The sequence below is a fragment of the Epinephelus lanceolatus genome, chromosome 9, assembly GCF_041903045.1.
Source record: "Epinephelus lanceolatus isolate andai-2023 chromosome 9, ASM4190304v1, whole genome shotgun sequence".
NCBI classification, from domain to species: domain Eukaryota; kingdom Metazoa; phylum Chordata; class Actinopteri; order Perciformes; family Serranidae; genus Epinephelus; species Epinephelus lanceolatus.
Window position 1 is genome coordinate 19,358,371 of NC_135742.1, and position 26,336 is coordinate 19,384,706.

Below are 26,336 nucleotides of genomic sequence, written 5' to 3' on the forward strand. Positions count from 1 at the left end.
CGGATCTTACATATTTCCACTTCCTCTGTCTCTCGCTCGCATTATGCACATCCTCTGTGCTAAAGAGGGTCGTGATCTGCACTCCTTTTAGTCTCCAGAGAGGTCACTCACCGTTTACCATCACATCTCTACGAGAGTAACCTGAGATAACCTCTGCTAACTGAATCATCACTCTCCTACGTTTCTGCCTCTACTCGAGCTGACTTACGAGAAACAAACTGGTCTTTTTTTTACTCCTATTTTTAGGTCTTGTTTTCAGGCATTATAGCTTCAACCTTTGAACTCCTTGAGGTTGCTTGGAATGATAATCGGAGAAGCCACGCTCATTGTAAGTTACTGGTAATAAGAAATTAAGGAGGGAAAAGACAAATAACAGACAGCGTGAGAGAGACAAAAAAAGAGAGAAGGCACCACAAGGGATTGTGTAAAAAAAAGTCAACGATTGGACTAACTGACCATAAAATCTATATAATGACTCCAAAGAACATAAAAGAACCTTTCTATGCCCTTGGCACCATTGAAAGGAATACAGAGGTGTTGCTAATGCTTTCTTTTCCTCCCATACCTCCCCTCTCTTCCTTCTCTCGCTCCCTACATCCGTACCACTGAGGAGAGTGTGCTGCTTGTTCAGTCACACTGCATTATGGGGGTTGGAGACATTGAATAACTGTGACATTATAAAACCAAACTGTGAGAGGCCATTGAATCGTGTGTGTGCATGCGTGTGTGTGTGTGTGTGTGTGATGCCATTCAGCCGCTCGACTGCCTTTTATTTCTGTCTGACCGCAGGCTCGTAAAAACACATTCTGGCACCAGCAGCTAAAGGCCTCAGCCCACGCCTCAGGTACTAAGGTTTCACTCATTCTTTCCCTTAAATCCCTCCCTTTCTCTCTGCCTCTGTCTCCATGACTGTCTGCTCCCCGTCGCCATACCAACTCCTTTTCACTCTTCTTTTCACCGGACCAAACTGTGTGTCTGACTCCTCCAATTATAAGCCCCTCCTCTCTTCCTTTATCTCTCTCCGTCCGTCTTTATTTTACACTTGATTTAAGGGCCCGAGCATTCATCTGCTCAAACTGCAGCGCTGGGCTTGGGTCTCGAGGAGGAACAGTACGCAAAGCAGCTGTTAAGATTCTCTCAACAGCCATGACAGCATAAATAGCATCACAAATACTTACACTTTTAATTAGCCTGTAACTGCTCTATACAGCTGCATAGAATTAAAATGTGCAGCAAAGCGGGGCAGATGGTCAGGAATGAAAAAGCAAGCAAGAGACAAAAAAAAAAAAAAAGCAAACCAAATGATGTAAAGAAACTGTAGTCTGGGAATATTAAATGCTGACAAGTGATCATCCAGTCATCTGAAATCCCTGCGCCATCTCTACCACTCTGAGGTACTGTGTATTAGGCAGTGGTGGAATGCAACCAGGTACTCAAGTACCTTACAAGAGTACCTTACTTTAGTACAACGTTAAGGTACTTTTACTTTGCATGAGTATTTTAATCCCACGCCACTTTGTACTCCACTACACTTTCAAAGGGAAATATTGAGCTTTTTACTCCACTACAGAAAACTAGATTTTTGCACACAAACCATATGAAAATATAAAAATGCAGCTGAAATGATTAGCTGATTGATTAAAAAATTAATTGGAAACTATTTTGACAATGATTCAAGCTATTTTTCATGGCTCCAGCTTCTTAAATACGAGGACTTGCTGCTCTTGATTGATTTAACATTTTCTGCACTGAGTGCTTTTACTTTCAATACTTCAATACATTTTCCTGACTGCACGTACATACTTTTACTTGAGTACATTTTCAATGTAGGACTTTTACTAGTAACAGAATACCTTTATAGTGTGGTATTTTTTTTAAACTTTTACTTAAGTAAAGGATCTGAATACTGCCTCCACCCTGGTATTAGGGCTGCAACTAACATTTGTTTTCATAACTGGTTAATTTGCCCATTCGTTTCTTGGTTAATTGCTTTCCCAATAAAACATAAACATGGACAACATCGTTTCCCAGAGCCCAATGTGACATCTTCTGATGATGTTTATTCTTTGCTCTAAAATTGTTATACTGATTGTTCAATTGTCAAAATAGCTTGTCAATTAATTTTCTGTCAATTGATTAATCAATTTATCGACAAATTGTTGCAGCTCTGTTGTCTATACTTCTCGAATAGTAGAATATTGAGCATCTCTTTAAAGTAAAAGTGCAACAAATAATGTCTGAATTTTTGTAGCAGATTGTTTCTTTGAGAGTGGTTGTAAAACTCATACGACTTTATTAAATCATCTTATTCATGGTCACATGTTAGCAGGAAGTCCCTCTCATACAGTGGCAGAGGACTCTGCTTGCCTGCAGATGCTTGTGTGGGAGAGTTCAGGTCACGGCACGGCAGTGATGAGAGGACACTATAAATATAAAACCTATAAATATGATAAGTGGCTAAAGAAAAATAAATTCATACACTGTGGGGATATGATATTGCAATCTTGTGGCTTGACAAGGTCTAAAAAGGCATTATAAAAAAAGCCTGCTGACATCATAGGTTTTGTAAACCAATTTCAGGTAATGGATTGGAGCACACGCACGCACAAATACACACACACACGGGAGATGCTGAAAGGTTATCTGTGAGTCACATGGTACCCTTTCAACTTGTGAAATGGAGCTGTCTTCTGTGCTACCATCTCCTCAAATGATGTCACACTTGCTGCTGCGGCGGCGGCAGCACAGTGACGATCTCACAGATAGCGCCGGCCACAGACTGATGACCTCGGCGATGACCTACAAGCTGCAACTGTCTATCTGCAATATATTCATTGATAGCATTCATTCTTTGTTTTTCAATTTTGGATAACCGCCTTAATCAACAATCACGACATCTACAGACAGCACGGGGAGGAGGGTGTGTATCTGTGCGTGTTTGTGTGTGTATCTGGCTGTTGCAATCAGTCGTGAATGTAATCAGGAGGCAAAACATATAGACAGCTTTCGAGGGAGTGGGACACGGTGGGACAAGAGAAAAAAATAGTGAAAAGAGAAAGAGGCTCAAAGCTTTTGAAGTTTGACCTTGCAATTACGATGACTGTCTGGATCAATTGTCTCATCAGTGTATCTTCTGACACGTGCGCTGACAACGGGCAAAGTGTCAGGGATGTTCACCAGCACGAGTATAATGGGAGACAAATATTCGCAGCACGTACAATACTTTGCCAATCAACAGAGCCCATTTGGAAAACAAACAAGTGTATGTGCCTCATTTATGCTGCGTTAGTCAAGTGTGCTGGAAACATTTTCGGGCATGTAAAGAGCAGCTACGCTACGTGCTCTACATAAAGACATTATGTGTGCTTCTTTTCCAGCTTTTAAAGGTACACTAAGCAGCACTGTTGGTTGCTGATTGTAAACACGTTCACTACTGAAAGTGAAAGCCAACCCCAGCGCTTTGTCTCTTGGATGCCTGCTGCAAACAGTCTGGCACTTGGCTGCTACGTTTTTATAAACCCCTGACGTCACCTGAGCGTGGTGGGGGTACATGCCCATGAACTTCCTGAACACAGAACATAGGAAGAGAATAAGAAAATACAGGTATAAGGCAGAGTCTCTGCAGAAAAATACAGCGCCACACATTTCTACTAGACGATGGTTGGGAGGGATCACTTCTGTGTTTTTAGGAGAACACTGCATAGTATATCTTTTACCAATCACTGCCCGTGCATGTTTGTGTGAATGTATGTGTTATATAGTGTGTGTTTGATCAGCTGCTGGATGTTAAGATGGGTAGCCCCTAGTAGCTTCTCCTTCCCCCTCATCTTCCTTCCTGCCCTTCAAGTTCACCGTCTCAGGCCAATCAAAAAGCAGCGTGGGGTCACAGCGGGGTTGCGAGTCAGGGGTTAAGCTTAAAAAGCACACACAGTGGGCCCGGCAGTGGGGAATGACTACTTGCTCTGAGGGGGAATCAACCGCACAAACACACACAAACTCACAGAGAAATACACCTACACACAGCGCGTGTTTAAGTACATGTGTGCACACACTTTAAGCGGGCATGAGGCATGTCGTCTCCGGCTCAGCGGATAGCTTAACACTCTGTTCTGTCTCTGTGCAGCCATGGAAGGTGGGGCGTTTGTTATGTAAAATTCTATGTTCCTGCAATTTGGCATTGATCATGAAGGCAATTAACATGTTTTCTCTCCTACTCATCACCGCTCTGACTCATACTCATTCACACACCTCCAAAACAGGGGAAGTTTAATTAATCTCTGGCACTCTGTGCTTTGACGCAAGCCACAAATCTAACTGTCTCCAGTGGATGCCTCCCTCGCCTCCCTCTCACCATTCCTCCTCCTCCCACAAGCCGTTGTTCCATTCCCGATGGAGACACAAACAACTCCTCGAACACATTTCAGATGGGCCTCTTTTTTATCTCTTCGCCTTTTTTTACACAATTTTGGAAAGCATAATTCCCCTGTAGGACAGTCCTTGTCACTTCTTGTGCTACTGTTGTTCTGGGGAGGTATGGACAGGCATGGGCCTCCTCCTCATTGTCGCCTGCCACCTTCACCGGATGGGCATCACAAGCCCCCTTAGATCCAACTACCCTCCATGCAGGTGCCCTAGCCCCCCAGTCAGAGTCACAACTGGGGATTGAACCCGGCTCTCGAGTGTTTTGCCCCTGCACCACCCGTATGCCTTTGAAAGAGAGAGGCCTTTGAAACAGAACTGGAACAAAAGGACTCTGTGTGTTTGTGTGTGTGTGTGTGTGTGTGTGTGTGAGTGAGAGAGAGAGAGAGAGAGAGAGAGAGAAATCTGTTGCATTTGTACGACAGTGACACATCCAAACAGCTGGACGTCAGCTTAGACAAAGAGAGAGGTGAGGAGAAAGGGATGGTGGAGAACAGAGACATATAGAATTGTTTATGTAACTGCACATGGACAAACTAATGGAGACAGATACTCCTCTGAAAGTCATCGTAAAGGATAAGTCTGGTGATCTTCTATATTCCCCCCCTTATTTTAATCAACAAATTCCATGGAAAAAAAAGAAGAGATACAGCTAACAAGTATTGTCTGTCGATCCAAAGCAGAATATAGCTCATACCTTTGTGCCATAGACCTTCACTGTTGTCCAAAAACCATTATAAACAGCTACACTGTTGCACTGGCTGACATGTTCTTTTATTTTGATGAACATGAGCATTATTATCTACTGTGAGCAAACAGCTTACAAACACCATGGTGCTGTAGCAGATTCACAACTAAAAAACAACAAAAATACCACTGACTTGTTTTTTTTAAAGAATTATGTTTTAAATAAGAACTAATGGGCTTCAGACCGAGAGCCACAGACAACTGACTATATGCAGCCTATTTACACAATCCACAGCATTCTGATAAGATGCAGTATCATAATTATCGTCGCCAATTTGTTGTGTATGAGCCTATGTAGGCCTATGTAGGGTCTTGTTCACGAGTGAGGGTAGAATGGAGCGTGAGATGGATCAGTGGTTTGGTGCGGCATCTGCAGTGATGCAGGCGCTGCGCCGGACTGTCGTGGTGAAGAGGGAGCTTTCGGTTTACTGGTCCATCTACGTCCCAATCCTCACCTATGGTCATGAGCTCTGGGTAGTGACCGAAAGAATAAGATTGCGGATACAGGGGCCAAAATAAGCTTTCTCCGTGGGGTGGCTGGGTTCAGCCGTAGAGATAGGGTAAGGAGCTCGGACATCCGGAGGAACTCATAGTAGAGCCGCTGCTCCTTTGTGTCAAAAGGGGTCAGTTGAGGAGGTGCAGGCATCTGATCAGGATGCCTTAGGCGCCTCCCAATAGAGGTGTTCTGGGCACGTCCCACTGGTAAGAGGCCCCGGGGCAGACCCAGAACACGCTGGAGGGATTACATATCTCATCTGACCTGGGAAGGCCTTGGGGTCCCCCAGGAGGAGCTGGAAAGTGTTGCTGTAGAGAGGGACATCTGGGGTGCTTTGCTTGGCCTGCTGCCTCCCGGCCCTTGATAAGCGGATCAAAATGGTTGGATGGATGGATGTAGGCCTGCATGATTATGGCCAAAATGATAATTATGATTATTTTGGTCAGTATTGAGATCCTGATATTTATTAATTTTATGTATTGTATATTCTTATTGCACTATTACATTTAAATAAACAGAGCACTGCTTTCACTTTCACGTTGTGCTACATTCCTGCTTATAAACAAATATTTGCATCAAAATCAGACTTAGAATAGAATTCTTCTTAACCTGAATTCAGTGCATCTCCTAAAAGCAAAATATAAATTAAACTGTTTATTGGACAAACATCTTTGGCCAAATGGAATGCGATCACATTGATTATTTCAGTCTGTCTTTGGGTGCTGGATGGATACAGTGTCACGTTGTACTGCGTTGCTGTTATGTCTGAGTTGATGCTAGACAAGGACAGGGATTCAATGAGGTAACATTCACCTTCATACATTTATGGTACTGCAGAGTGTGGTGTTTTTTCAGGTAGTTGAACAAGTAAGTTATGTTGCTTTGCATCTCAGACACAAGTCTCACGCACCCTAAATCCAAAATACTTCCAAAGAATTGGTGATGATCCCTTTCAAGGGACTCGCTCTTCATTCTCTGCTCTAGGATTTGATTTTCAGTTCGCCCGTCTACAACCTCAACATTCAGTTTTTCACAGAATGATGCTGCAGGGTGCACAAGCAGTGGCATGACCATTCCCCAAAAGTGGAGGCTGGCTGTTAGTTAAGGAAGTGCTTGGTTTGATATGCAGCAGAGTTTTCTATGAGCGGAGCACGCATTTTAAACATCAATATCGCAGTTGATATTGTTCATTTGATTGGGAGAAGTAAAAATCCTTTTTTCTGGTTCTCTACTGATTGAATCCAAACTTAACAACATACAGATCAACATGTGCCTAATAGTGCATGCAACAACTTGTTCCTAAAACATAAAGTAGTCCCTTATTATTATATAGGCTATACAGCTAAAAAATATTTTCCATTTTGGGCTTTTCATGGGATTTGTAGACAATAGCAAAAACCTACTTATTGTGCAAGATGAAAATAACTTTCTTAAATATACACATTCATTGCAACTGATTGTTCATGAGTAGCACTTAAACTGACTTCAATTTAAAGCCACATTTTGACAGAATAACACAAATGTATTCAATCATGTTGTTGCTGTTATTGTCTCCCCATATGTCGCCGGAGAGCTTCAGATGGTCTATATCCTGCTTCGGTGGATTTTCTTCCTGCCAGGAACAAAATTCTGAGGGAAATACTAACGTCTCGATCCAAAATCATCACCATATTGGAATTCAGTTACACCCGGATGCTCAACACTAACACACACACTAACACAGTATACTCAGTTATCTCACAGATTACTGCCCATTCCCTGAACACATAAGGTACGGAAGTCTGAAATGTGACTACGGCTGAAAATAGCAGAGCACCCAGGTTTAATTTCCTCATGTCATTTGTTCTGGCCTGATCCTGACTGGGTGAGAGCAGCCTTGGGGTCGTGGTTAAATATTATCCCTTGGGGGGGAGAAACAGCAGTGGCTACCAGCCACACTGTAGTTTCTTTTGAGGGGTAAATATTCCTGGTGTATAGTGCTTTTGATTATAATAATTATGAGGGTTAATAGGTCACAGAGTCACAGTGAAATGTCAAAAAGGGGCACAAAGCATTTGTCAGCTCATGCAATTGCATGTTGGCATCTTACCATGCCATTTTGTAGCGGTTCAGTTCCTAAATGTCAGGACACACACATCCATGTACACACACAGGCAGCTTGGATTCATCCATTCAAGCCATGTTTAGCTGGATGACAACATTATGTGGGTAAAACACAAACACGCACCGGTGATGACCTCCATTGTGTAGCGATAGCATCTATTGCCGTTGAAGGATACAGCGAGAAAGAGAGGCAGAGAGCCAGGGGTGGGTGGAGGGAAGATGGGATAACTCCGGCAGGCAGAGTCAAACACGAAGAGGGAGTGGCAGCTAGAGACATGAAGGGAAGTGGAGACGGCAGAGGGAGGCTTACATGGCCCGCGCCATCAAAGAGAAAGGTCATGTTCAGGAAGAGACTCCGAGTGTGTATTTCGGCATTTGTGTGGGCTGCGCTAATATGTTTGAAATGCAGACAGATATCTGTGTTTGTTGGTCTTTGTATCTTTGTGTGTGTGTGTGTGTGTGTGTGTGTGTGTGTTTGTGCAGTATGTACTGTATGTGTGTTGTCTCCTGTGTGAACTCCAGGCTGGCTCGGTTTAAGCAGTTTGAGCTGACAGAGGTATGTGGGATGGACTGAGCCCAGATATCTGCTTCACAGACAGACACGCACACACAGCTGTGGAGTCATGCATCACCACAAAGAGCCAGGCACACATACATACACACACACACACACACACACACACACACACACACACACAGTAAGAAAAAAAGAGGTAGATATTAGAGATTGACAGAAGACACCACAGAAACAGGAGAGAGATGGAGTAAGAGTGAGCATCAGAGAGAGACAACAACGGCAAAAACAGATGGAAAGAAATTTAAAACTTGTTGTTTACTTTGCATTAAAACCCCAGGAAGACAATCCGTCTGTCTTTTTCCTATGATAAGACCACATCCAGCTTTGCAACACATGATATCCCAGACTGGGGAGTGTGGAGCTGTCGCCTGCAGTAAGGCTCTTGGCAACAACTGAATTGCTTCTATATGTGTCTGCCTGAATACTAGATTACTCCAGACTTTTGGAAAGATTAAGACAGTAGTTATATGCTGTCATCCCCTGGCAGCGGGAATGACAGCATGCACGGCTTCATTGTTGCGATACAACATGTTCATCATCGCTAGGATTTGTTTAAAAGTCAATTTGCCTCTATTTTTAAAGCACTTTGGGCCTCATGCAGAAAGTGATATACAAATGTAATTCCTCTTATTTTTGTTCGTATCTACCGTTTGTTCTCTTTTTGTTAGCACCCATTAACTTCTGAGAGTCACTAGCGTTTTCTTGTGTTCACTCCTCTTAATTAAATTTTACAAATGATCGAGAGCAAGATAGCAAGATAAGAAAAACATGTTGTTTCAGTTTTTATGGCATATATTGTTAAATAGGTGCATATTATATTACAATATTACAAACTCATACTTCTGTATCTTTCATGTATGTGGTATCAGTCTGGGAGTATTTGTGCATTTGGGTTCTTGGCAACAAGCAACTGCATTTACTATATGATTGTCAGACCATCGATTTGTCTCTGCTTCTTCAAGAATTTCGGACAGACTTAAGAACTGATCACATTACAGCATTAATACGACTGTGACCTCAGCAGATGAGGAAAGAGCATCATAAGCCACACAGCCCCTGCGATGACAAGCTCCCCCTTAAACAAACCGTGAGACCTCTTAGACACTTACTTATTAGTTTCATATGCAGGGATTTCGATTTCGATCTTCAGCGTCTATGGGCCTTGTATACAGCTGACATTACTTTACGTGCATTTGTGTGTATCTGTGTGTGTGTGTGTGTGTGTGTGTGTGTGTTTGACAAGCCTAATTGCGTCAGGGCTGTCTGAGGGCGCTGTCGGCTCCCAAGTCATTACCAGGAAAGACAGATGTTTTCGCACTCAGCATGCCGCATTCATACATACACGCACAGACACACAAACACAACATTACGTACTGTACCTATGAAAGCTGCGAGGTGATGCCTAAATCAGGTTTTATGTGAAAAGCACTGATTCATTTCCCACCACTAAAAGAAGCCAGCCCCACTTTACAGCCCAGGCCAATATTGAACACGAATCTACACTAAATTTCTGGCCAAAGCGTCGCTGGGTTTAACACCGTGACCTCCACGCTACAGTGCTTTTTATAGCCCTGCATTATACTCAACGTCTAAATCTGTGTTTGAATTGTCTCCAAAATGAACAATGTGTATTTATGTGAGTGGCAGAGTGCTGTGCTTGTTTTGTACGTATTGTGGCAGCCATATTCGGCAGGCTGTGCTCTCTCCCCTCTCTCTCTCTCTCTCTCTGTCCCTGATGTGTTTTCCATGTGTGCTGGAAAGACAAACACAGCTGCACTTTAATGACACTCAAATGCTTCTGGGATTCAGAATACATGCATATGTGTGTGTTTGTGTAAGGGTGTGTGTTCATCTTGACCACTTCAGTGAAAAGCCTGTTGAAGCTACTCCTGCTCTGTATAACTGCCCCTCCATCTGCCCCCAGAACCTGGCGTGTGCATCTGTGTGTGCGCGAGCGTGCATGGGTACGTTCCTAAGAGAGAGTCATGAAGCCCTAAGTGGTATTTCGGAGCAGCTATGCATACCATGAAATAGCTTGTCAGGATCGTCAATCCTAACTGGTGATCTCTTTACACCCCACCACAAACACCTATACATATACACGCAACATGTGCGCATGCACGCACGCAGACTGCAGGGAGTCCCCGGACGAGATGAGACAGGCTGTGAGCTTCAAATGACCCCCGAAAACAGAACTGCTGCTGAGTGATAAATGAGACAAATACACGCTGGCACCCTCTCTCCTTCTCACTTTCTTTCTGTCTCGCTCTCTCTCCCTCATTAACACAACACAAATGGAGCCATCTCCTCTCTCTCCTCTCCTCCCTTCTCCACACATAAATCTTCCCCATCTCCAACACTTGCCCTGCTGATGAATCTCTCCAGCTTTTTACTACCTATCAAAAGGGAAAACAGTTTTCACTCTCCATCAGCGCAGATGTCAGGAACTTCGGATGAAATGGAGTGTTAAACAGCCTGATTTTGTATTATTTCCAAGACTTTTTTTTTGTTGTTGTTGTTGAAGGGATTAAAATGGACCTGACAGAACTACAGCATCACGACACGTCAGTGAGACAAAAACACAGCTCTGTCTGTCATGTACACTTTTACTTTGTCAGTTTACGCAGTAATATCCTGTCATACTACAGCATGAATTTTACAAGTTACACTCTGGGGCCATATATAGTGGAAGCATTACCAGTTACCAGCGCAATAAAGCATGTGGACACGCAGCTGTGTGTATGTTCTGTTGAAGTGGTGTTCGGATTTATAGCTCACTACATCAGCTTTGTCACAACACAGAATGGTACGGACCCAAACATTTATTCAAACGGGCACACACGAGTGGACTGAAAGCGTTTCATTGACAGGTAATGCCGGATCAACAGCTTATTGATGCAAAGTCAGTGTGAGTGAAGAGCGAATCAAACAGCATTGTTTGCCACACTGATCCCTTCATTCCCACACAATCTGTTTCTTCTGGTCAGCACTTTTCAAAACAGTTACAGCAGAAAATGACAAAGCCGGTAAGATGCTTTTATTGATCTGTTGCTCTGTTGTCTCTTTAGATGTTCTGGACTCAGTCTCCCTCTCTGATTCCCTCTCTCGTGTACCTTTATCTAGTGTACTCAAAGGACGGCAGAAATACATTCTCCTGTAGCTACAGTATCGCATGTGTGTGCTTTTGTGTCGGTCCATCTATTAATATCAGTGTCATGCATATAAGAAGGTAGATAAGAGTATGACTCTCTCTATCCGCTGTCTGATTAGTATCATCAAATCCTGTCTCATAACTGTGTGCAAACCATTCCTCTTTCAGGGAGCAGTTTATACTCCAACAGAGGAGGTTAAATAAGAGTGGATGCACAGCCAATAAGCTACAATGGCTTCCTCTTGTGTCCATAATCATATCCTTTTCAGTCACTATGCAAAGCTCATCATCATAAATGAGGATTTAAAAGTAGATTAGAGAACTGCACCTCCCTGCAAGCTCATTTCCCTCTTCGCCATGGCCATCTTTTACAATATGTGCATGGCTGCCGTTGCTGCACAAATCCACCTGTTTATCTGGCAACCCATTACTTGTGAACAACACCTCAGCCTCCAGCTTCACAACATGAAGTCTCTATCGTTGGAACGAATACCACCACCGAAGCAGCCCGGACGAATCTCACGATACTGGTAGAAATGAGCCCAGAGAACCGAATGCGTTGCTCCTCGCTTGACCTGCCACCTGAAACCTGTCTGCCATGGAAGTCCCTTATCAGGAGCTTGACGCCTCAGACAACACGGCTCGCAGTGTGACGACTGCACACAAACCCTTCATTGGCGAAGCTTTGACGTGGCATAGGAGCACGGCACATGAAATGGACCCATAAAAGTGAGTCATATAGCCACACATAATAAATTCCCTGAGACAGCTAGTCATACTGCAATTTGAATATTCCATTAAAGCAACAGGATTGATTCGTTGCATGGGCTCTGTCTGTGTCGCCATATGTGCGCTAAGCTTGAGTTTTGCTTTAATCTAAAGACAATTAAGGGGTTGTGGCTCACAGTGGTGGACTCAGTGTCTGAGCAGTGGGTCTGATAATGGAGAAACACACACACACACACACACACACACACACACACACACACACACACACACACACACACACACACACACACAGAAACACACACTTTTCTTCCGACCATTTCCCATCCTGATGTGATGAAGTCTGGCCGGAAACAGCCATTTCCCTGAATGTTCCCATCTCTCCTCCGGCATACTCCCTCATCCCTGATTCATTGCCAATAAATCACAGAGAGAGAGAAACAGAAAGAAAGAGACAGAGCGAGTAAGAAAAGTGTAGAAGAGAGGGAGAGTAGGGGAGAGAGGGGTATAAACCAGGAGATAGGAAAACAGAGATGAAGGAAAACCAGATGTGTGATGTGTTCTTGTCAACAGTGACTGCTCAGGGGTGGAGCTCGCATTGCCAAACATGGCTGAGTGTACTTTAAAGCGGTGACGTCTTATCGAAGAAGACAACAACAACACAGATGCCGTAAAAACACCATTACATAACGGATATGCTTTATTTCATGGGTATGGGTCAAACTTTAAACAAACAAAAAGAAGAGGAAGAAGTAGATTACAAAAGGAAAACAGGCTGTTGGGTAATTTGCAACTTAAGCTTTCTTACTACGGCCACTGATTTATTACTTACACACAACACATTTAAGTCTCTGTTGGCAAAACATGGACAAGGATTAAATTCAGTCTGTCCTCACAAAACAGCACAGACAGAAACAATTTTCACATTTCTCTCCTGCTTTTTCTCCCATCCTCCACTTATAGAGGCCTGTTATGGTGGGGTAATATACTGTACGCCACCTGCAAACCCCACCCAACTGAAGAGCCTTTTTTGATCATGCCCTCCCTGCTGTTTACCCTCCAACAGGGGCTCCAGTTACCACTACTGCCTCCCCTATCGAACCATCAACTTCAGCACCACACAAGGGATTTCAGTCACCACTCAAACTCGGTTCATTCCTCTGTGGTTTTACATTATCTCCTAAAATAGACCTTGGTATCTGTTTGCTATAGACACATTAATCCTGTGTTATATAACTCTGTTTGACAGCAGTAGAGTTATCATACATGCTAACAGTCGATGACACAGCAGAATTGGCAAAAAACTGGCAGTAATGGACAAAACAGGTGGAGATCATGAGAAGATAGCCGCACCCTCTCTGGTGTTTCATGTTGTTTCTCATCTGTCTCTGAGATACCGAGGAAAATAATACTAAGATAGCCACACCCAACATGTCAGTAATGAAGAGTGGTTATCTGGAGATTCCGTTCCCTCTTGATGGAAACCATCACACTGAGTTGTTATCAGTTGATTGTGCCACTTTACAGCAGTAAAACCAAAGGCCTAAAGGCAGTGTTGTAGTGCTCGAGATTGGTTTTGTTCTCAAGAACACTTTTTTTAGATCTCTGTCTTGTCTCGGTCTAAGACAAATAGGTGTCAGGATTTTCTTTCAAGAGGGGTCAAGACCACAACTGAGGGGATATCACTAAACTGTCTGTGCAATAAAGGAGTGTTGCATAAAGATGGAAAAATAGAGGTTGGTTTCAGCTCCTTATTGTTTGTATTGTTTGCTCCTAGAAAACAAAGGGACATTTTCACACGAAACTCACCTCTGCTATGCTTTTAGATTATTTTATCAAGATATTTCTCATGGTACACATACCCACATATACTGTATACAGCAGTGGTTCCCAACTGGTGGGTCATGTTTTAAAGGTGGGTCATGGGTCCTCTCTGAATGGACCACAAGTGACTCACAAACATGTCAAGATGGTAAAAAACAAACTGTATTTTAGAGTACAGTGAATTTCCGACATTTCCTGCTGTGGAATAAGTGACAAACGGACAGCTATTTGAGACAGCAAACTAGCTCAATGTCATGGCCAAGTGCGAGTATGATGCTGAATATATTTAACTGTGTGGACCTCAAACTAATGATTGAGTTGAAATCTGGACTCCATGGCTGGACCAGTTGAGAACCACTGGTATACAGTATGGCAATAAAAGAGGTGAATGAAGAGGAATCTTCATTTTTTTCTGTGGGTGTTTTAATGGACATGTGGATCATGCAGATCAGTTTGAGGAGTGTCTATGGTTTGCATTTTCCACATTTTATCTTAAGTGTGTCACGCATTGTGGGACTCGCCCTGGTAGTGTCTTGGACTCAATACACTCTGGTCTTGGTCATGACATAGCCTCGGTTTAGGTTGTCATGACTACGGCACTGCTTGAAAGTGTCTAAGTCCAGTGTTTAGTGGGTCCAATTTTGATGTATGCATTCACTCTTGACCTTGGAAACAACAGCTGCTGTATGTTTATCTTTCAAGGAGTTAAAAATGCAACTTGAATTGGGGGAAAAAAAATCCACTTGCTTGCTTTTCAATTCAGAACTGAGGATGCCTTTGAAAGAGAGGTGAAACACCTTCAAGAATTGAAAGCAAGTGAAACTGTTGTTGACTCAGCAGCTCTACAAAGAGAGAAGAATTGAGTTAAGAGCTTAATCTTGTTGAAATGCTTAAAATTAACCTTCAGCATCTATAAAATTGGAATAACCAGCCTGATTTTAACTACCCAATATTGTAAATTTGTCTTCTAATCTAATCAGACAAATCTAAGGTAAATCTCTTTCAACAGATGATTACTCTAAACAGTTTAATGACACAATACAGTTTAAAGAGCAATTTGAGGTCAGACTGTTCCTCTAAACTTGTTGTTGTTGTTGTTGTCCTTAACCACAAACATAAATCTGTTAGTAAGTGTTTTCACATAAACCGATAGCATCGACCAGGAGGGTACAGATTGCCATGTAGGTGTAAATGAGGTGACGGAATGACACTGAAATGGAGGCTGACTCATCGTCCACCTATCCTGCTGCATCTGTGAAGTTGTCGTGGCATGACATCGTGTTCTGACATACATTATGCCTTTAGCCTGTGACTACCCGCACAATTTGTAGAGAGGGTGAGTGCTTATAATCATATGTTGCTTTTTAGCCTGTAAAATTAATATCGCAAAGGTTGACATTATTCGGTGTGGTTCAAAATATTAAACTGTCTAAAGGAATGATTTAGTACAGATCAATATTTGCAAATTCATAATCATGCTCTCAAAATCCACCAAAATAAGCTTGCTGGACATAATAATTGTGCAGCCGTAGATTCAGAGAGGTAAGTTAAAAATAGTGTGGAGAACAATTTCTGCAGGAATGACAAGAATTCAGGATTACAACATTTCCCGGATTTGTTTATCCAGAGGAAGAGCTATGTAAACACTTTCTATATACAGAACCTTATCACATCTGCACCAAAGGCGCTAGGATGTGTCACACTGTATCAAATATATTGTATTCCAGTGCAGAGGTGTAAATAGAACTGCACTAATCTTAAAGCTAGGGTTGGTAACTCTGATGAAAATAAATTTTTGTAAGAATTTTTTTTTAAATAATTTTTTGTCATATTTGCTGAAACTGTCACTACACTGACACAGCATGACATGAGACAGTCTGAAAAAAAGAATAAAAAAATAATCATATTTCTCCAACTCCTTGTAGTGCTTCTGATGCCATTTGCTAGAATCCACCTGGCTGAAGGAAAGCGACCAATCAGAGCTAAGAAGTCTCTCACCCAGCTGTCAATCATGTCAATGATGCTCATGAACTGTGGTCAAACTGCCAAACTGCCCATTTCTTGTCTCAAATGTTTTCAGAAACATATTTTAGTGTACTATTAGCTTTAAAATCAGAAAGTGTGCTCCAGCCGGTGGATGGTGCTTCAGTTTGGCTCAACTGTCTCCACCATGGCGGCCTAGTCACAAATGTTATCATTTTACAGCTAAACAGTACACTGAAGTATGTTTCTCAAAAAATAGTCAAGGCAGTGACAAAGTCTTGATTCAAATTTGATCAACGCTGCCTAGTTCGACAGTTTGACCACAGTAGATGAGCAGTGATTCACATGATTGACAGCTGTGTTAAAGACTCCATGGCACTGATTGGTTGTTTTCATGCAATAGATTCTTGCAAATGCCAGTGGAAGAGCTTCAAGGAGGAGTAACATGATTTTTTTTCACAGATTTCTGGCTGATGTACCTCTGTGTGAATATAGCTACAGTTTCAGCAAGTATGACAAGTTATTCTTATACAGTTACCAACTACAGCTTTAAGTATTGAGGCCATTTACTGCAGTGACATTAAGATTCCCATGAAACTAAAGTTAGAGCATCTTTAGCTTCTGTACTGTGACGTATTTCCCAGTAAAACGGAATATTTGAGCAATGTGCAGTCACAAGACAGATATCAAATCCTTTTGACTGGACCACGAAAAAGTGGGCAGGCTTGGAGTTTAGCGTGACACAGCTGCTCAGACGACTACTGGCTCTACAAACACCTCCCTCAATGCCAGATCAGGAGGAGGACAAAGGAGAGTTGAATTAATGAGACCTCTGCTACATTGTTTTAGCCGCGAGTATCCAAACAAACATCTATCTATTTACATATTGTTCTGTTAGCTACTACAACCCACAAACGAGTGTGGTTTTATTTGAGTGATGTGGCTAGCTAGTCGCCCAGAGTCTCATTTGATTTGATGAACTTTTGTAAACACCCCTTTGTTTAGGATGAGTCATCAAACATTTAAAACTGTTTTGTCTGATTTTCCAGAAAAAGAAAGACAGAGATTTTGATGTAAAAAATACTCTAATACTGATTTTTTGACATATATTTGGCACATGACAAAAGATTAATGATTACTCACAACAGGGACACTTGATTTAAACTAGGAATATGTGTTTTCATTCCATGGGGACTACAAGAACTTTAAATCAGGGAAAAATCTCATTTAGTTTTTACCACTGTGTGTGTAACGGTTAAAATGTTATTTCGGAATTGCGGCATCTGTCAGCTATTAAGTTGTTCCGTGAACCCTGAGAGTATCGAACATAATACGGCAAAGCTGCACTCTGAGGTTGAAGGAATGTTATGATACCTATTGATCATCTTTCTCGGGCATTTTACTGTGAAGTCCAGTCGATCAATATAAGACCAAGATCAATAGCAACTTACAAACAGCATCTTTAAAGAGCTAAGGAGCCTGTTGTTGCCAGAAAAGTTAGTCATGGTCTCCCGCTATTCACAGCTCCTTTCCCCCTACAGGGTTTCCTGTCCTGATCAGCAGGGGCAGACGGACCCTCTCATTACGGGGACCGCAGAAGAAAATGAGAGCAAAATGAGGCCCATTACCACGAAGGCGTGACTAATATCCCTCTCAAGCCTCTCCGCACACACTGACTGGACACGCGCATGCTCGTCACATGCACACACGCAAGTTACACGTGTTCACAAAAAAAAGATGCTCGTGAATCAATAACGCACCCCAGAAACAAAGACGAAGGGGAAGTTGGTAAACCTTGGCTCTATTAAATTGACCAGATCCCAGGCTGCTCTGTGGGGGGTGTCTGGCTCTCTGCTCTGTGCATCTATAGGTTTGTGAGCGTGTGTGTGGGTGTGTGTCAACCCTAATCATCCATGATGTCATTAGCGCTAAATGCAACCCTGGCTCAGCCTAATTTCTGCCCACTAAAAGTGCTACCTTCTCTATTCCCTCTCTCGGCATCTCTTTCCTCTCTTACTAACCGCTCTTACATCATCTGACCAGTCCAGCAATATTTCATCTCTCGTGTGCTTCTCCCATCTCCTCAAATATCCACTCTCCTCTTCATTTCCTCAAATGCCCGCAACAGATTCATTACCTTACTGGAATTCATACCCATCAACTTCTAACCCACCGCTAGTTTCGCTCTTGCTCCTAAAATCCCGTCTTACAAATTTCTGTTTTACTTTTCTACCTCTTTTTCGTCCTTTCTTTCTCTTTCCATACTGTCATTCCATCACCTATTTATCCTCGAGCCCTCTGCTAAATCTTTTCCCTTTGTATTTTTCCACCCAGCCGCATCATTTTGTGGCTTAAATCCATGTTTCCATTCCAATTTGAATGGATCTAAAAGATAACCACAGGGGATACATAATGCCCAGCGGTGGCGTCAAGTGTTGTTTTTCATATTTCACTCTATGCTCCAGTTGTATCTTCATCTCTGATTCATCCCAACTTTTTCTTCCCGGTGTACCTTTCTGTCTCCTGTGTTTTACCCGTCTTCCTGTTCTCTTCTCCTCTTTAGCTGATCGGGTCTGCTGCGTGATTTATAGCCTTGCAACAGGCTGGTAGACGCAGGGAAGAGAAAGGGAGGTAGATGAAAAGAGGGGGGTGGGGGTGGGGGGTTGAGTAGAAATTGGGCTGTTTGGCGTTTGAAGTACATGAAGGAGTAATATAAAATACACCTGGTCCATCCATGGGGCACTCTCTGTACCCAGAAACAAAGGGGAAGGGAGGGAGACGAAGAGGAGGAGAGAGGAGAGGGCCGGGCCGCAGGGGGAGAGAGGTGGATGGAAAGGGGAGGGGGAGGGGTCACTTCGTGTTTCCTTTCAGGATGGCTTTTATGGTGTAACTTCAAACGCTGACCTCCCACACCCCCGCCCTTACATCCCCCCTTCTCCCTCGCTCCGTCCGTCCGTCCATTCGTCCCTCCCTCCTCTTTCTCACTATTGTGTATGACCAAGTGGACAGTAATTGGCCATTCTTTCATGAGGCTGATTTCAGCACTCTCTGCCCCCCACAGGAAGAGGCCCTTTTGCTGCCCCTTAGAAGTATTTGTGTGTATGTGTGTGTACATTGTAAATATGCCAGACAGTAGGTATCAGGTGGTTGAGGGGGGGGGGGGGCTGCACTGGCTGCGGACTCCACAGGCATTTCATTCACTGTGTGCCCCAAATTGCAACACAGGAATTGGAGGTAATCTAATCCAGAAAAATCATGTTCCAACACAAGGTTTTATTAAAATACTGTGTGGATTTCAGGTGCAGCTTAAGCATGTATACCTTTGCTTATGAATCAAGCTCACATTACATTTGTTGAAAGTTGCGGTAAGACGTGTGGAAGGGAAAATTAAAGCTCTGAAAAGTCACTGGATATATACAATATTCTTGGCAATGAATGACTGTTTTATTTTTCCTTCCAATATTTTATTCGAAGACACCCAGGGGCACTTACCTAACTTATTCATGCCATAAAATGTAATGTATTAAAAAAAAGGGAGGCTTTGCAAATGTTTCCAACGGTCTACAATATCTGAACATATTGAGAGTGATATATAAAAGCTGCTCTACTCTCGCTAATGACTTCTGGCCCTCTGTGGCTTATAGATCAGTGTGCGTTCATTAATGATGCAGGCGTGTGTGCAAGTGTGTGTGTGTCAATTAGTGGGCGGAGAGGATTAGCCATCCCTAGAGAGAACTAATTAACACTACACACACGGGCAAAACCATCTTTTTTGGATATTTTTATGGCATTTTCGAGTAGTTTATAAGCGACAGGAAGTATGGGAAGATAAAGAGGGATGTGACGGAGGTTCAAGGCCAGATTCAAACCCAGAATGTCGAGGCCGAATGGTCCCCACCGACTCTAGACAAACACAGGCACCATCCCACGCACACACATTGGCCATGACCACACACACACACATAAGCAGCGGAGGGTATGTGATGTATACAAGCTCTTAAGAGGTTAAATATGTGTGCGACACAACATAAACACAGACTTAAACAAGTACAGGGTAGCCTGTCCTTGCAGACACAACACATAAACAGAATCCGGGGATAATTGTGTTGTCAGACAAACTAAAATACAGCACAGCTCAAGAATCAAAGCGACTTTAAAGGAGAAAAAAAAAAACAGATAGATGGGAAGGTAGATGTTTTTAAAAGAGAAAGGGGCACTCCCAAGAGTTTAAAGTAGAGCGGAGGGGAAGCAGATAGAGGTCTTAATACAGTAGAGTGCCTCCTACCTCTTTGTAGTTCACCTTGGGCTCTATTCTCTTCCGCTTTCTGCCCTTTCCCTGATGACTCTGACTGTGGAGAATCCATTTTACAACCTGCAGGAGGGAGGATGGGAGGGGGAGGAGTGAGGTGAGGTGGCGAAGGCGGGAAAAAGAAGAGAGGGTAGACAGAGACAACAAAGTGGCAGGTTTGAGTGAGTGGGATGAGACAGTGTGAAGGAGAAACAGGAGAAAAAGGAGACAGCAGAGGAAGTAATCAGTAAGGTGTAGCGATGGCAGAGAGAGGAGGAAGGAAAGGGTGCGCGAGAAGGAGTGAGTGGTCACATCCAATAGCAGAAAGTAAACATAAACGGACTTAAGGCGCACTTTCCATCTCTCAAGTGGAAAGGCACACAGGAATATACATATACACACACTCACAGTGAGCCACTGGCATGCAAGCCTTGACAGAGTGTAAAGTAGACGCACGCACGCACGCACGCACGCACGCACGCACGCACGCACACACACAGTCGATAGCTCCTTCTCTCCCTCTCCTTTACACACGCACATTAATTCCAACCTTTCAGCGCTCACTTGCGCTCCATATATAACCAACACAAACGGCCGGCTGAGACAAAAGAGTAATAGTGAAAGTATGTTGCTGTGACGGAGCCTGGAGCGCAGCAACTCCCTACACCATAGATCTCCATTAAACAGCCAATCACTATCAAGGCCAAACTCTATCTCCTCTCCTCCGCTTCGGTTTATACCTCCGAATAAATACACTGTCTGAAATGTCAACAAAGTGAGGTTTCCAAACACTTAAACAGCACATGAAGTGGACAAGTTATTCCTAAGATGCAGGATCACTATTTTTTCTTTGTGTTTCAAGGTATTAAAACATATTTGGCCGATATTCTCCTCAGGACTGGTTTGATTTTATTTAAGCGGACAGATTAATGGGAGAATTGGAAAATACAGGCAAAGCAATTAAGAACAACATGGGAGCTTTGTGGGAAATCTGATAGGCGGCACAGAATGACACGCAACAGATGTACAGCGCTGTGTGCCGCACTTCACTCCAAGACAGACAGAGGGAGAGACTTAAACAGGGAGCAGACGAGCAAAAGAGGTAGATGGAGTGCAAGAGAGGTAGAGATAAGAGATGGTATCAAACATTGTGAAACAGAGCGTGTAAATGAGACTGAGGAGGAAGAGAAGAAACCCAGACAGGAGGCAGTATGTGCAGAGGAAATAGTGGCAGAATAACTGAGTGAAGGAAGAGAGAGTGATGAGAATCAGATGACAATCATATCATGCAGTCTAAGGTGCAATATTTCAAATCTGAGAGCTTCCCCCGAGTCTGTCTGCCACTCCCTGAAGACAAGAAGCCTAGGGAAAAGAGAGAAGACGGAGGGGGGGGGGGGGGGGAGAGAGAGTGCTTACCTCTGCTTTGAGTTCTTCCACCAGCCTCGCCTGTGACCACACGGCGCTCCTTTCATACAGCCACTGAACGACAGAGAAGAAGGGAAAGCAGTGAGCCGGGGGCAAGTGATCAGGACAGAGTGGAATGCTTTGCAGAGGCAGAGGCAGAGGCAGAGAGAGAGAGAGAGAGAGAGAGGGAGAGACGGAGCAAAGCAGGAAGGGGAGGGAGAGAGAGGAGAGGTGGGAGGAGAGGGAGGAGGTGGGAGCGCGATCACTTGTTCCTCTGACGGAAACTCGCGAATTGACTCCGGAGGATGGGAGAAAGAGCGGAGGAGAAGAGAGAGAAAAGAGAGGGAGGAGGAGGAGGAAGAAAAGAATCACCTTAATAACTTGCAACTACAGGACGGACAGTCACCTCAGTTCTCTACACATCCACTCCTCCACCGTTCTACTCACACACACACACACACACATGTAGAGCCATGCAAACACACACCTACGCACAGAGAGCAGCTAGTAGGCACAAACACAAAGCACTTACTCTCTAACCTTATTAAGGCTTTCAGCAGAGCCACAGCTCGAGTGATGTGAATCACATATCAGAGCGATGACGGTGAGCGATGTGTGTGTAGGTGTGTGTGTGTGTGTGTGGTGGGGGAAATGAGGAGACAGACAGCAGACAGACAGGGAGTGCATGGAAGCAAGGTGTTTGTAATGTCACACACACAAACAGGAGAAGATGCAGCATCATATTCTCACCATCCACAATACACACATTCCCAAAAGCAAGGATTCGGCTATTAGCGTTACCATAGCCACACACAAAGTTCAATACTATAACTGCATGCCTGAGTACTCCTCTCTGTGTATTATACAAGTACTCTAGCAGAAATAGCATGAAGGTGTGTGTGTGTGTAGAAGCCAAGGAAATGGGGAGAGAAAGGCAGACACACAAAGGTAGAGAGAGAGGGAGGTGTTAGAGTGGGCTGTATAGAATGTAGTGAGTGTTGAAGCAGTAAATTGGCATTGTGTAACAGGATACCACACGTAGCTCTTTTGCTGCCTAGATCCCCACGACCATTCCCTGAATAGAAAGGCTTTTGTCTACCTCAAACTCTCTCTTCATCCCGCGCTCCCGTCTGTGTAGTGTCTCTCTAGTGAATCAATATCAGATTGCGTGCTCAGAAGTTACACCTCTTACTCATAAACACGCATGAGAAGCATGACCCATATCTTCCTCAGATCAATCCACAGCTTGGTGAGTGCTTTTAGTTGAATTATTATTATTTCGATTTAAGTGAATTATCTACAATAACGCCTTTAAAATGTTTTAATCCCAGAACAACGGCAGACAACAACAATACCAGAGTTCTGGTACCAATACCAAAACAATACCTTTTTGATAATGGAGGAAGTACTAATAGTAAGCATAATAAGCATTTAATTCATTAATAACTACCTCTACAATAAAAATAGGCATTAATAAACTAGTTTAAAAGTCATTATTTGATATTTTTATAGGTAATAAAAAGAGGAATTATACAAATTATTTACAAATAAATATGAATCCATCAATAAATAGTCAAAAAGGGATTAAAAAAACACATAAAACAGTCAATATCATTTAAAAATAAATTAATGAATTTACAAAAAAAATCTTTTTTTATCATTTAACAAAGCCAAACCTATCACATTTAATAGTGTTTAAAGCTGTCTTAACTTAAACAGCTGTAGATCAGCTTTCCTAAATAAGAATTATTATTTTAATTAATAATTAATTAATTAAACACATTAATTATTATAAAACATATCAGGATTAGAATCAAACTAATCCTGTTCAAAAAAATTGTCAACGACTTTCAGGATTTTGCTGTATTTAATCTTTAATGCTACAAACACAGCTGAGCCGCTATATTCAAGAAAGTATTGAGGTTCAACAGCCGGCTTCTAAACGGAGAAGGTTTGAGCTCAAGTAGCTGGTATTCTTTTCTTTGTCATATCAGCCACTCTTTTTTAGGGCTGTCAAAATAACATGTTACAGAAAATATAACGCGTTATAAAAATTAACAATGACTAATCACGTTTCGTGGTGCCCTTTGACCAGGTGCGTCACTGATGTCACATGATGGTGGATGACGAGATCATGCTGCTTGGCCCTGTCAATAGGACATTAACATTTAAAAAACTGCAAGATGGAACCGTTGGTATAAGCAACGTTCTCTGCGATTTCTGCAGTAAGCAATTTTCCTACCATCAGAGTACTGCAAACCTGAGACATCACTTCAACACAACGCATTTATCAGCAAACCCAGAGGTCCAAGCTAGCACAGCCTCTGATGCTAGCGCTAACAGTCAGCCTCCTCAAGCCACACTCGACTCGGACACAAACTGAGTAAGTCTACCTGTCACCGACTAGCTAACTCTCTTGCAAAATGGATTGCAATGGACTGCAGACCATTTTCGGTGGTAGAGGACAGGGGGACAATTGTGTCCAAAATCCAGCAGCTTTACAACACATCTGCCAAAATTAATTTAAATTGACTTTTTTGAAATATTTAAACAGCAAAACTTGATGTATACGTTTAATTTAGATTAATTAATCACAGTGCAAGTTGCTCAGGCTTACTGCCTCGTAGTGTTGTAAAAAATATTGATTTATTGACAAATATCAATTCTGAACATTTGAAATGTGTTCAACACTCATTTTCCACAGCATCAATAGACCAGTACCAGCTGTGCTTTCTCGCTCTCTCTTATTACTTATGTTTACCACAATCATTCTGCTGTTCTACTAACCAAGAAGAGGAAAGTTGTCACTGTCATCTTGTAGCCTTGTTATATTTATCTTTTAATATCAAATTTGAACTTGTATGCTCTGTCAGCTTGCCCCCGTGTCATCCAAAATGGTATTGAAAGTCTATATTTTTCAAGGTGTTATATCAAAGTTAGAAAATCCAATATTGTGACAAAACTTCTACCTTGAGATAATTTCCAATCCAATTTCTGCCTGGAAGAACAGTAAATGCTTAAATGCTTTAATACAAGGTAAAGCAGTTTAAACAACTATGTTAAATCAGTCTGATAACTGATCACAAAAAAGGCTTTTATTGATAAGCCAGGCTGAAAGGGACAAACATAAAATGTTAATGTAGGCTGTAAGAGTTAGGAGAAGGCATCAGGGTGAAAGCTCTACTGAATCAAGGGTAGTCTTTATTTAAACAAAGTATCTCAGCCTAGATCCATCATCCCAAAGGGAGTGCTTACTCATCTAAACTGTGAGGTCTAAAATAGGCCAGAGCTGGCCTTCCCATTCCACATCTCTTACTCTGGAATTGGTGAATGTCATTGTTTATTATTAGGCCAAACCATTTCCTGCCTTTCTCCAATTCAAGCACATTGTCCAGCGATGGATAGGAGACAGAGAGGCAGAGAGTGGCAGAGAGAGGGGGAGACTTTAAAATGCGTTTGTGTCCAGTGTATACATAATACACAAGCACTTGCATTTGTAAAAGGTTTCAATCGATCTGGCTGATCTTATTAGCCGGTGACTGGCACATCAAACACCAAAAAAGCTTCTGCGAGAACACTCTAGCCATCACCCAATCAGGTGTGAGGAAACAGCAGTCCCTCTACGCTGTCCTTCCCCCCCCTCGGAGGCCCCTGAAAGGCTCCAGTTACATCATCACATAATCTAGAAGGTGAAGGTTCCCAGACAGCAACAGGAGTACAGACACACAAAAATGCACATACACACAGTGGTAATTAAGATCAGTTACCATGGAGATGGGAGAATTGAAGAAGCTGTTAAAGTGGATTGATTGTGTGTGTGTGTGTGTGTGTGTGTGTGTGTGTGGTTGTGTGGCCTTGCTATCCTAGTATCTATGTGGGTCTTAGAGGGCAGAGGCAGAGCAGGTAACAAAGGGGATGATAGTGATTCAACAACACAATAATACAATGAACTGTAAGATTAACTCTTTCGAGAACCAAACAGCCGTACAGTGTATTAACATCATCAACAAGATGTCATTTGAAAAACTCCTCTTTAAGTTTATATACGGTTATCGGGGAAGCCATCATCATGTAACAGTTTTCAAAATGCCTACTGGCTAATAGTCACACGTCATTTAAGCTGTAGTATTTATATACTGAAAGCTATTTACTCCTAATATGAGACATAATTGCCATTATGAGAGCGTCATTACTCCGCTATTTACAGCTGTTCAATAGTGAGACAAATGCTACGCTGGTCCTGTCATCTAAGAGCATATGCTTAGAGCACACTCCTCCCAAAAGCAAGAAAGTTCCTGTACATGGACCTACATGTAACACATTCAATTCTCATCATTTCAATTCATGAAATCTCAAAATCATACTGAGTCATTATTAAGAAAAACTAGGACAGAAAAGTGAACTAAAGTAAAAGGTCAGTTGTTTTGACCTTGACACAAAGGTAAAACAATGGTAGTAAATGTATATGATAGTGGTTTGGATATCTTAAAGTGAAAAAGCTGAGACAAAGATGTGCAATCAGCTTTTCAATCCAAGCCTGGAAGAACTAATCTCCATAAACAGAAACCAGTCTAGTGAGTAAACACAGACTATGAAATTATCGCCCTAATCATGCATG

At 42.6% G+C, this 26,336-nt stretch overlaps 1 protein-coding gene across 5 annotated transcripts in view; it reads right to left on the bottom strand.

Annotated features, from left to right (window-relative positions):
* Window positions 1–26,336, bottom strand: part of aopep (aminopeptidase O (putative)) — a 98,768-nt gene that overhangs the window by 23,345 nt on the left and 49,087 nt on the right. For 3 of the 5 annotated variants that reach the window (XM_033619951.2, XM_033619955.2, XM_078170647.1), the window contains 2 exons: window positions 21,731–21,793; window positions 20,312–20,398 (listed from right to left, as the gene is read on the bottom strand). In XM_033619951.2, coding sequence (XP_033475842.2) covers window positions 20,312–20,398; window positions 21,731–21,793 — 150 coding nt within the window. The other 2 variants (XM_078170649.1, XM_078170648.1) reach the window with 2 other exon arrangements.